Source organism: Cebus imitator, unplaced genomic scaffold, assembly GCF_001604975.1.
Source record: "Cebus imitator isolate Cc_AM_T3 unplaced genomic scaffold, Cebus_imitator-1.0 Scaffold1, whole genome shotgun sequence".
In the NCBI taxonomy this organism is placed as follows: Eukaryota; Metazoa; Chordata; class Mammalia; order Primates; family Cebidae; genus Cebus; species Cebus imitator.
In genome coordinates this window covers 17,252,675-17,264,863 of record NW_016107316.1, presented here as the reverse complement: position 1 = coordinate 17,264,863, position 12,189 = coordinate 17,252,675, and the positions used below count along the sequence as shown (strand labels likewise).

The 12,189-nt window shown below is 40.2% G+C and overlaps 1 protein-coding gene across 4 annotated transcripts in view; it reads left to right on the top strand.

Moving 5' to 3' along the window:
• The window catches only part of ASXL2 (ASXL transcriptional regulator 2), a 160,243-nt gene extending 148,310 nt beyond the window's left edge, over positions 1–11,933 (top strand). For all 4 annotated transcript variants that reach the window (XM_017527312.2, XM_017527302.2, XM_017527333.1 and 1 more), the window contains one exon: positions 1,234–11,933. In XM_017527312.2, coding sequence (XP_017382801.1) covers positions 1,234–3,684 — 2,451 coding nt within the window. In that variant the 3' untranslated portion in view covers positions 3,685–11,933. The remainder of the gene's footprint in view (positions 1–1,233) is intronic.
• Positions 11,934–12,189: the final 256 nt, after the last annotated feature.

Sequence of the window (12,189 nt, the reverse complement as noted above, 5' to 3'; positions counted from 1 at the left end):
TTTTTTTGAGCTGTAGTCTCCCTCTGTTGCGCAGGCTGGAGTGCAGTGGCACGATCTCAGCCCACTGCAACCTCCACCTCCCGGGTTCAGGTGATTCTCCTGCCTCAGTTTCCCAAGTAGCTGGGATTAGAGGCGCCTCTTACCACGCCCAGCTAATTTTTGTATTTTTAGTAGAGATGGGGTTTCGCCATGTTAGCCAGGCATTTTCAGGCTAGGTGCAATGGTTCATGCCTGTAATTCCAGCACTTTGGGAGGCCAAGGCAGATGGATCACATGAGGTCAGGAGTTCAAGACTAGCCTGGCCAATATGGCAAAACCCCATCTCTACTAAAAATACAAAAATTAGTCAGAGGTGGTGTCACACACCTGTATTCCCAGCTGTTCGGGTTGCAGAGGCACAAGAATCACTTGAACCCAGGAGGCAGAGGTTGCAGTGAGCCAAGATCACACCACTGCACTCCTGCCTGGGTGACAAAGCAAGACCCTGTCCAAAAAAAGAAAAAAAAATTCCTAAGGTCCTGGGGGTTTTAATTTGTACATTTTGGGATAGGACCCAGAGCATGTATATTTTTAAAAGGTTGCTCAAGTAAATATAATACCAGCCAGAGATGAGAATGGCTGTTAAACATTATGTACATGCTCCCTTGTGTGCGTGGGCATTGTGGGGGCTCCTGTAGATCACACATTGTCTTTCTTCCAGCGCTATCTAGAAGCCTGTGTAAATTGAGATAATCCAGCCCAACTCTGTGTGCGTGTGTGTATATGTGTAGAACAGACAAAAGCAAGTATTTTCCCCTGGACCTTGGTAGTAAAGCTAAGAAGTAAAAGAAAAAAGCTAAGAAGTGTTATGGGTGGCTGGCTTGCTTTTCTCTTCTTTCTCAAACATAGACACACTTTTTAAAAATGCAAAGACCGTAGGAAGCTTTGTATCATAATGAGCACTTGTAGTAGTAACATTATAAGGAAGTTGAGGTGGGAAACAGGCATGGGGATTTGGGGTGAGAGCAGAAGCAGTCATCTTTGGCACCAATAATAGAAAAAGTGGATGTAAGGACCCTAGAGACAAACTGGTGTTGCTGTCTCCAAGGTTTGACCTCTCAGCCATAGACCTCCTATGTTTGTCACAGGTACTGTAGTGTTCATCTGTTTTTAAAATATGAGGGCTAATGCAGTTTTGTTATTCTTATAAATGAAAACTAAGCTCTGTTGTTTTTTCCCCTCTACTTTTTTCAGATCCCGGTCTCCAGAATCTCCCCAATGCCGTTTCATCCATCGCAGGTCTCTCCCAGGGCTCGTTTTCCAGTCTCCATCACTAGTCCTAACAGAACAGGAGCCAGAACTCTTGCAGACATCAAAGCAAAAGCCCAACTGGTCAAAGCACAGAGGGCAGCAGCTGCTGCAGCCGCCGCAGCTGCTGCAGCCGCCTCAGTTAGAGGGACCATTCCAGGACCTGGCCCAGGGGGTGGACAAGGTCCAGGAGAGGGTGGTGAAGGGCAGACTGCTAGAGGAGGCAGTCCAGCCTCAGACAGAGTCAGTGAAACTGGAAAGGGCCCCACACTGGAACTGGCAGGAACTAGAAGCAGGGGAGGTACGAGAGAGCTTTTACCCTGTGGTCCAGAGACTCAGCCCCAGTCTGAGACCAAGACCACCCCAGGCCAGGCTCAGCCTCATAGTGTCTCTGGAGCACAACTACAGCAAACCCCCCCAGTGCCTCCAACACCTGCCGTCAGTGCAGCATGCACAAGCGTCCCATCACCAGCCCACATAGAGAAATTGGATAATAAGCTGAACCCCACCCGGGCAACAGCCACTGTGGCCTCTCTCAGCCATCCACAGGGGCCCAGTAGTTGCAGACAGGAGAAAGCACCTTCTCCTCCAACAGGTCTTGCTCTAATCTCAGGTGCCTCACCTGTTCATTTTGTAGCTGATGGCATAGTTGAGCTCAAAGCAGGTCCCAGTAAGAATATACCTAACCTTTCAGCTTCATCAAAGGCGGATGCTAGTGTGCCAGTGGCTGTAACTCCCACCCCTTTAACATCTTTGTTGACCACAGCCACTTTAGAAAAGCTTCCTGTACCCCAGGTCAGTGCAACTACAGGAACTGCCGGATCAGCTCCACCCTCGAGCACTTTGCCAGCAGCCTCTAGCCTTAAAACCCCAGGAACTTCTTTAAACATGAATGGACCCACTTTAAGACCAACCTCTAGTATCCCTGCTAATAATCCTTTAGTGACTCAGCTGCTTCAAGGCAAAGATGTTCCCATGGAGCAAATTCTGCCTAAACCTCTCACCAAAGTCGAAATGAAAACAGTTCCACTGACTATGAAAGAGGAAAGGGGGATTGGAGCACTCATAGGTACCAACACAACAGAAAATAGCACCAGGGAGGAAGTTAATGAGAGACAGTCCCATGCAGCTACACAGCAGCAGCAGCTGGGCAAAACTTTGCAAAGTAAGCAGCTCCCCCACGTTCCAAGACCCCTTCAGCTCTTTTCAGCTAAGGAGCTGAGGGACGCTAGCATTGATGCACACCAGTACCAAGAAGGACTAAGTAAAGCAACCCAAGATCAGATCCTTCAGACTCTCATTCAGAGGGTTCGGAGGCAGAATCTTCTCTCAATTGTGCCACCTTCGCAGTTCAACTTTGCTCACTCAGGTTTCCAGCTGGAAGACATCTCCACAAGCCAGAGGTTCATGCTGGGTTTTGCTAGCAGAAGGACATCCAAACCTGCAATGGCCGGGCACTACTTACTGAATATTTCTACCTATGGCCGGGGCTCAGAGAGCTTTAGGAGGACCCATTCTGTAAACCCTGAAGACCGTTTTTGTCTAAGCAGCCCCACTGAAGCCTTGAAAATGGGATATACAGACTGTAAAAATGCAACAGGAGAGAGTAGCAGCAGCAAAGAAGATGACACTGAGGAGGAAAGTACTGGTGACGAGCAGGAATCTGTCATGGGGAAAGAGGAGCCCCAGGTTTCCCAGAGTACTGGCAAAGGTGATGCAAGTTCAGCACACCACAGCAGGGAAACTCTATCTACCAGTGATTGCTTAGCTAGCAAGAATGTGAAGGCTGAGATACCAGTGAATGAGCAAACCACTTTAAGTAAGGAGAATTACCTGTTCACTAGAGGTCAAACATTTGATGAAAAGACCCTAGCCAGAGATTTAATTCAGGCAGCACAGAAGCAGATGGCTCGTGCAGTAAGAGGTAAGACAATGCGCAGCAGCCCGGAGCTTTTCAATTCTACCGTTCTTCCTCTGCCTGCAGACAGCCCCACCCACCAGCCTCTACTCCTCCCACCCCTGCAAACCCCGAAGTTGTATGGAAGCCCCACCCAGATAGGGCCAAGCTACAGAGGCATGATCAATGTCTCCACCTCATCTGACATGGACCATAACTCTGCTATACCAGGTAGCCAGGTATCTAGCAATGTAGGTGATGTCATGTCATTTTCAGTGACTGTCACTACCATCCCTGCTAGCCAAGCTATGAATCCCAGCAGCCATGGCCAGACCATTCCTGTTCAGGCCTTCCCTGAAGAGAACAGCATAGAGGGCACACCTTCGAAATGTTACTGCCGCTTGAAAGCCATGATCATGTGCAAAGGGTGTGGAGCTTTCTGCCATGATGATTGCATTGGCCCCTCCAAACTGTGCGTCTCCTGCCTTGTCGTTCGGTAAGGAGACTAGAAAGAGACACACTGTAAAGGATGGGGAAGGGAAGGGTTGACCAGTTGGGTTTCTTTTTTGCTTTTGGTTTTTTTGCATCCTTTTGGAATCACAGAAATAAACAAGTAGGTTTCAGTTGTCTTCAGAGACAAATGTTACTTAATCAGGAATACAAAGTACATTATAGAGGAAGAGCACCTTGTATAGTAAGTCTGAGTCAAGCAAGACTTTGTGAATTTGTGACAAGTTTGCACTTACAAAATCATGTAAATATGTCACATTTTGTTTAACATTATTTTCCAAGTGTTTAGGTAATAATGTATTACTTTGAATTCAGATTTATGTTCTACTACTTGTGACTCTGAGAAAAGTTTAATGCCAGCATGGTGAAAGGAAGCTGCCTCCCTTCTGACATTTCCTAGGAAGTTAGGAAAAGGAAAGTGAAGGAATGACCATTCACACTGATTGTGTCTGGACAGTCTGATCACAGGCTATTCCTAGATTATTCAGCCTTTGCAGGACTTGGATTCAGGGCTTACTCAGTCCCTTTACCTTAGGTGGAATCTTCTTAAGTTGAAATTTTTGGCAAGGTATTCATTTCACAGGTAGTGTTTCAGACTCTCAAAGCCCTGACTTCCATGGACTAGTACTGTTGCCAAGCACTCTGCTTGGAATTTGTGGATCCCTGCTGCTCCCTAATTGCACCCCCTGCCCTGAGACAGTGAATGTAGTCTGTGAAGGGAGTACCTCTCTGGGACCCCCGTATTGTTATAGGCTGTGCAGTACAACAATTCCAACAAAAACATCCTGTCCCTGCACTTATTCATTTGTAGTATAACTGTTTTTAAGTACTAATATAAAACGAACAGGGAAGTGTTAGTGATTGGGTGATTTGACCTACATCTTGTTGAGCAAGGGGAGTGAAACCACAGAAACTGTTCAATTGAATGTAAAGAACTTTGGAAAACAATTTTGACACTAGAATGAGGTAGCCTCTCTTTTCCTCTTCTCTCTCAACCTATGAACCTAGTGCTCTATAGTCAGCTCTTACAAGTAGAAAAGCTCACCAATGCCACGTTTGTTCATTCTGTTCAACCTGTTAGACCTCCCAGGCATCTGAACATGATGACATAATCTTATTATATCTTACTTTACACATACGTGTATGTGCACATACATGCACAGTACAAGACACTTTCCCTGTTTTAGAAAATATGTCCCCTGTTTGGATTACTGCTGTCTGAGCACTAGAAATTTCTAATGTAAAGGGGCCTTAGTGAATGGCTAAGGGAACATCTGGAAAGGAAGAAAAATTTTTTTGCCCCAAAGTTTTTTTGTTACTTGTTTTTGTTTTGTTTTTTCCTTCTTGTTTACTTTTTTTTTTTTTTTTTTTTCATCCTTCTCTAGTGACTGAAGAATTTGTGAGTACATAATATTTAGATCATGGTTAAGGAACAGTAAAATAAACCTGCAGTTTACCAGAATTTTGTATTAAATGGGCGGGTGTCAATTTGCATCATTTGCATGTTGATTTCAAGTCTCCTAATTTGGAATGTGTAAAGTACAAATGTTAGTGCAACATAGTACAGTTGTATTTGTCATTCATATTCAGGATGTGATATTTACAAAATGCAAAACAGTTTAAACTTGTTAAGTCACATTCCAGATTAGGAGAAAATAGGCAATAATCTCTGTTTTGCCCCCATTCTACTACCCACCCCTGCTCACCCCACCCCAACATCATACACTGTTTAATGCTTTCCCACAGTCCCTACTGTGCCTCATAAGAAACTCACTGTTTTTCACTTTTCACTTCCGGCTTTTTTGTGGCCCAAAGCCAATATAGGATTAATATCTGTGTTCCAGCTTCAGTCAGGACAATATGTTCTTCCATCTTTCCCCCTTTCTTCCACCATGCGCACAGCTAAGAGATAAGAAGACTGCAAGCATCGGGGATAAGGAGTGTATTTTCAAGCCAAGAACCAGTAGGAAACAGAAATCATGGTGCTCCCAAACATTCAGTACTCTAGGCAATCCAGGAAGAGTTGGAAGAGACCTGTTGCTGAGTAGAACTCTCCCTGCCCCACCCACCCCTTCACTCCACCATAGTCCCAGGGCTGAGGGCTGGTCTGCATGCTGGAAGAGGTTGAGAGTTTCAGAATTGACTGCATGCTAAATGTCAGTTACCAATTTGGATTGATGAAAGTTACTTTTCTGCTTTACTCCTTTCCTATCAGAAAGGTTTTTCTCTGTGGTTCCCTTAACTTGAGGATGAGCAGACTATAACCAGGAAAGGAGGAAAGATATCAGGGATTTTTAAGTTCATTTAGAGAGCAAACCATATTGTGCCTCTTCATCTTGACCCAGGCTATTATAGATAGGTCCTAAACATTGCTGTTCACCAGATTATCTTAACAAATAATACTCAGCTAAATATTTGCATTTAGGAATACTCCTAAAACAGATATTGCCATCTAGATACACTGCCTCAATCTTGACCAGATGAGAGAACAGTTAAATTCTCTTAGATGAGTAGTAAAATTGAATACCAATCTATTTATCAGTTTGTTTCAACACAGAGGTTTCAAGTGGAAAGCAATTCATCTTATAAGCTGAACAGAAAAAAAATATTACAATCTGACCTTTTAGAAAATGAAGCAGTAGAAACAAGAAAACCTTTAAATTATTAGTATGGTACTCTAACAGCACCTTTAAAGTAATCTTTACCTTAGTTTTTGAACTGTTTTCCCTTTCAGCTCAATCTGAAAAGTTTTAATAAGTGCTGAGCTTATTCTTAGGGTATGACCTGGCATTATTTCCAGTGACTAGTCAGGCATTATGCCTGATGCATACGCCTTCCGTGTACCCTTCTCCAGCCTTCAGATACCCTCCACTACAGGTCACCTCAGGAGATAGCATTATTAATATAGCCTCAGTCTTGTTTATAAAGATTCTAAGTTGTCTAGTAAAGAAGTCTCCCTGAATCTTAAATAATTTTGATTGATTAGAATTTTCCATCCTATTAAACAGAAAGTAAAGCCAAATAACCTGGAGTTGTTTGTCCTGCTTCTGTTCCTTAACCCCTGTGCTCAAGATACTGAAGCTATCTGTGGTATTTCATGTAACATTTCAAAGAGCTGGCAAATGGGAAACTTTTCTTGGGGTGGAGAGAGCATACCTATTGGGCTGTGAAGGCATACAGATGTACATGTTTTAGATCTTATCTCAGATTTAAATAGCCAAAGGAAGACCTCATTGCCTTCCAGGTGAAGGTGCAAAATCATACATATTAATGACCTGACAGTTAACATTCTGTTGATTATTATTGCCTTTCTCCATCTTAGAGAGCCATAACTAACTCTCTGGTGAAGTGATTTGCTGTAAGGGGGTGGGAGGGCGGGGGCTTCTCTGGTCATTACACTGCTATTTATTTCTAGAACTCACTGTCAATCAATGAGCAGTGCCAGAGTGTTTTCTCTTTGACCTAGAGGTTTCACATCATAGCAAGGAGTGAAAAGTCTCCCCATCTCATTCCAACAGTGTGCTAAGTAAGTAACTTGGCCAAGGGTAGTTTCAGCTCAATTTATAGAATAGTCCAAAGAGACTCTGAGAAACATGATGATAGGCAGGGACCTTTTCTACCGTGTTTCAATACCTACAAACCTATTGAACGAGAACAGTAGGTAAAACATTTCCTAAAGTTGAAGCAGTAGCTTCGTAGATTCTTGGTTACTTTATTTTTTTTAATGCTTTACATTTGATACAACTATTAAAGATCAATTTTAAAAATAGCTTTCCAGTAATATATTTTAAGTAATATATATTTTAATATCTATGTAAAAAGTGACAGTGGAAGACCTTGAATTTCTCATATATGGTATGTTTGATGTAGGACCTCACTGTTAAGGCACAAATTATTTCAAAGGAAGTTACTCTAAAGACACTCAGATTATTTCAGAAAAATGCAATAAGGGGAATAGTTTTGGGGTTTATTTTTTATTTTAAAAGAAAATTGACTTATTTACCACAAGCTATTTTTTTCCCTTCTGGCTATAAGGTTTGTACAGACTGGTTTGGTAAATGCTAAACTTTTGTGTCTTTTGCCTTTTTAAAGGAATTGTTAACATTGGAATTGAGGGTATGTACAGAGAAGTTGGTGTCAACACCATTTAAAAAGTCATATTTTTTCACAAATATAGAAAATCATTTTACATAAGAATTTTAAGTATTTGCAATAAATATATGTATATAGATTGTATGTATTCCTATATTCTTATTTTTCATTTTATTATTAAGTAAAGATCATTAAAAGTGAAAATAAAAACCTTGGAGTTTTTGGTGAATTTTAAGGTTTGACGTACATCTGAGAGTGGCGTGGGGAAGGGCCTCAGTTGTTGCCTTATACTACTATGGGATGGTTCCCACAGATTGTATGGACAAGAGTAAAATCAGGAACTTGGTGATAAATCAGGGTAGTGTATTTGTTTCAGAATTTAAGTAAAATTGATTAAATTTTCCTCATCTGTCTGTCTCCATGTTTTCTCCCTTACTCTGTTTTGTCTCCTAACTACCTAACTTACTGGAGAAGTGAAGAAACGTGGTGCAGCCTCTTTCTTAATGTGCCCATTGTTTGCTTCTAAATCAAAGAATGGTAAGGAAATATCTCAGGGGAAAAAATAGGTTTTCCTTTCTCCACAGTGGTTAATAATTCTTAGCAGACATTTACTGCCACCACCTTCCAGGCCTTAGGGGAGTATGAAGAAATAATCTCTTGAAGATGATAGAAAAAAAATTTTTTTTTCCGTTTCCCAGTTCTCTCAGGAGTGAGTTTCATAGCCAGTCACGTCCTTCCTGCCTGTCTAATCTGGAAAGTTTAAAGAGCTGGGAGAACTGTGTGAAGAGAACCACCTGTGCCTTGGTTAGGTTCTGTTTCAGCACGTGACACTTGAATTTTGAACTCCCTTGTGTCAGGAAGGGTAGCTATGGAAATGAGAACTGAGCCAGTTGTTAGGAGAGGTTAATTGTATACCATGCTGAGATTGCTGTCTAATCCATGAGAACTAATTTGTGGCTGCAAAGTAAATACCTGATTTTAGGATATGATAGGAGCAAAATGGTGCCTACATGGTCTTTGTAAAGAAAGGTATATAGCCCAATTTTTAACAAATGAATAATACATTGAATCATTGATGACCTGAAAGAAAAATTATTAAGGTCAGATTTTCAAGAATGTATCTTGATGACCCATGAGACTGACTTTTTATTGTAGTTCACTAGTTCCCATAATTGCCCAGTTGTGGTTATTTTCACTGAAAAAAAAAAAAAAAAAAGTGTATTTTGGAAGTTAAGGATACATTGGCTTTTTTTTTTTCTTTACATTGGCTTTTTAAAAGACAATTTTTATTTTTTAAATATTGAAATGTCAAATATCTGGGTTGTCCCGAGACGTTGAAGGTAATTCAGCCTTCCAAGAGAACAGCAGTCTAGATCTTAGCTGAAAATGTGCTATTTCTAAAGGAAACTTAAGTCTCAGGGAACATCAGCATCTTCATAATTTCCATATATAGGAATGAAGGTAAAATATTTAAATGTGTACAAACTAATCCATAATGACCATTTACAAAGATTGACTCCCCATTTCTAGTACATATTTATCATTATTTAGATGGGCCTCCTACCTCGTGGGAAGATAAATTTATATTCAGGTGATGACCTGGGTGCCTGCAAGTAGAGTTGGTCTGCAGCTGAGGGAGAAAGCAACATACCAGAAGACAAGACAGCTACAACTTGGACCTCCAGCTACCCTTTATTTACTTCACAGAGTCATAGAAACCTGTGTTCATTGCTTCTGAGACTACCTGACCTTAACTGGTCTTTAGAAGTCTAATTTTTTATGTAAGAATCATGTTATTTACTAATTCAAGTATTTATAGAGCACCTACTGTGTGCTAAGCACTATTAAAGTGCTGGTTATACAAAGGTAAGTGAAAATAGTCATGTAAATTGCAGAAAGGTTTTCCTAAAGTAGTGACCATACAGCATATTTCAAGTTCTGGGCTCAAGGAGAATAAATGCTAAACTTTTCCCCAAGATATGTTGAAAAATGGATTGAGACACTGGACACAATAGTGGCAAACACATGAAGAAAGGAAGGAAGGTCCCTAGACGAAGAAAGTGTGGAAGTGAGTAGCCATTATTAATAAAGTGCACCTTTTTTGAGAACTATTGTTGGAATAGCTAAAGTTGTTTATAGAAATTTCGAGAAATCTATGACATCTAAATTAGAAGCAGGCCAACAGCAATCCCTGTCTTCTAATTTAGGTCAGTAAGTTAGTGTTTTGTTAAACTAACTCTTTCAAATACAGCTGAGTAAATAATGCAGCTTTCCTGTCACTGTTCAAACCCAGAAGGAGCTAAAGGGAATTTTTCTTAAAACATGATTTTCATCTTACAGATGATAAGTAACTGTATGTCTTCATTCGTAATTTTTGCATCCCAGCTTTTTTCCATAATGGATAAAATTACTTTCTGTCCTTTTCTAATGTTGTAGAACTGGCTCTTTCTTCTTTTTTTTTTTCTCTTAAGTCACAACTTGAATTTAAAAGGGCTTCAGCAGAACTCTAGCGCTTTTCAAAGAAGAATTTGGTGTATTCCATTATGTAATGTAGTCTCAACTCTGTCCAGGAACCAGGAGGATGGATGTCCTCGGTTTTCCTAATACTTGGTAACCTTTAACAAGATTGGGTTTTGAGGGGGTTTTGTTTTTTTGTTTTGTTTTGTTTTTTCATGGGGATTGTATACTGTACTTCCATGTAACTTTCTGCCTTAACCTAAAAAGAGATTCCCTGGAAGGAGATCTTGTGACAGGAAGAACAAGTGAAACCAGGAAAAGAGCCAGAAATGATCAACTTGGAGATGAGGTGTGGCTAGATAGTGGTTTTCCTGAAGAGTGACTTCAACCTCGGTCTTTGTACTGCTTCAAACCCTAAAGAACCTAAAGGGAATTTTTTAAAATCCTGATATTCTTCTTAATTGTAAAACCTAGAGGATGCTTTAGGGAGAAGAAAGATAACCTGGAATTTGGTTTTAAATGGATTTAAGTAAACTTTGAATTAAGTAGCTTATTCCATTTTTGAGAGATTTCATTTTAAGGTTTTAGACTCACTTAATGTAATGTTGAATTGCCGTAAGTGTAACCTGGAGCTTGATTTGAGACATTCTCTGGAGTAAAGACTAGTTTTCTATTGAACTGTGGTGGCTTTGCCACTAATCAGGATTTAGGATTGTGTACCTCTTACCAAGTGAAATGGAACTTGGCTTTCTAAACACTATATTAGACCAACTTGAGTCAATACTTATTATTAAGTTAGGGATTCTTGAAATATTTAAATATTTAAGATTCAAATTCGCCCAATTAGAAAGCACTGCATTAAATGTTACCAAAATATCTGAAGATACTTTAGAACTATTTTTCACACAGCGTATATCTTTCCTATGGAAAGTATTGTACATAAAATTTTACATTCTTTTAAAAAACAGAATCTAATGTCTTCAGATACCTAGAGCTTGGAAATGCTAGAGTTGGGCTTTGACCCTAAGTCAGCAGTTTTTTTTCATTTTAGGTTTTTAGGCAAGTTTCAGTAGTTTGGAGACTTCTTCAGTAGTGACCCCAGCTTAACCTACATAAAATCATTTTGCACACATTTTAAGTTAATCAGATCCTTCCAAAGTCTTGGATTTGGTTACCCTTTTGTTAGATAAGGAGACAGATTCTAGGTTGGGACAAAAATCTTAATTTATTCTCTAATAATAAAGTACTGATTAGAAAGCAAGTTCTTGGAGAATACACAAAATTTCTGGAATCCATGAAAGATCTAGAGAACATGACAAATGAAACTCTAGAAATTAAAAAAAAAAAAATAGCTGTAAGTGCTTTCACCTTTTTTTAAAAACCTGTCTTAATTCTATGAATGCATCGCACCCTTCACCAGCACCAAGAGAAGTCGGAATGGAAGAATTGACCCTATGTAATTCTTGTTCACTTAAAATCTTTGTGCACGTAGGCCTTAGCACTTTGACAAATAAACTCTGCCTTTTAACTCCTCACTATCGTCTTTTTTCCTCTCAGTTTTATACTTTTCTTTCATTGGTCGTTTAAAAACTACCTTCTTCAAAGTTGAATGTATAATGTTTCTGCACATGGACAAACCATATTTTACTGACTCATTCTATGATGAGTAAAGGCAGACAGTTTTACTCTAGCGATTGTGCCTTTTCTGTTACAAGGGAACCAGACACCATGTGGAATGGCTTACCTGTTTGTTGTCCGGTCCCCCATGCGCAGCTGTACCTAACTGAAGTTGAGTACTACAGGGAGTGCTAATCTTGTCAGAAAACAAGGGGGGTTTAAGAACTCAACATGAGCCAGATAAAGTGTGTATCTTTCAGGAATGCAAAGGAAACCCATACTACAAAGCTGCAGTAATCACAAAGGTGTGGTCCTGGCATAAAGACAGA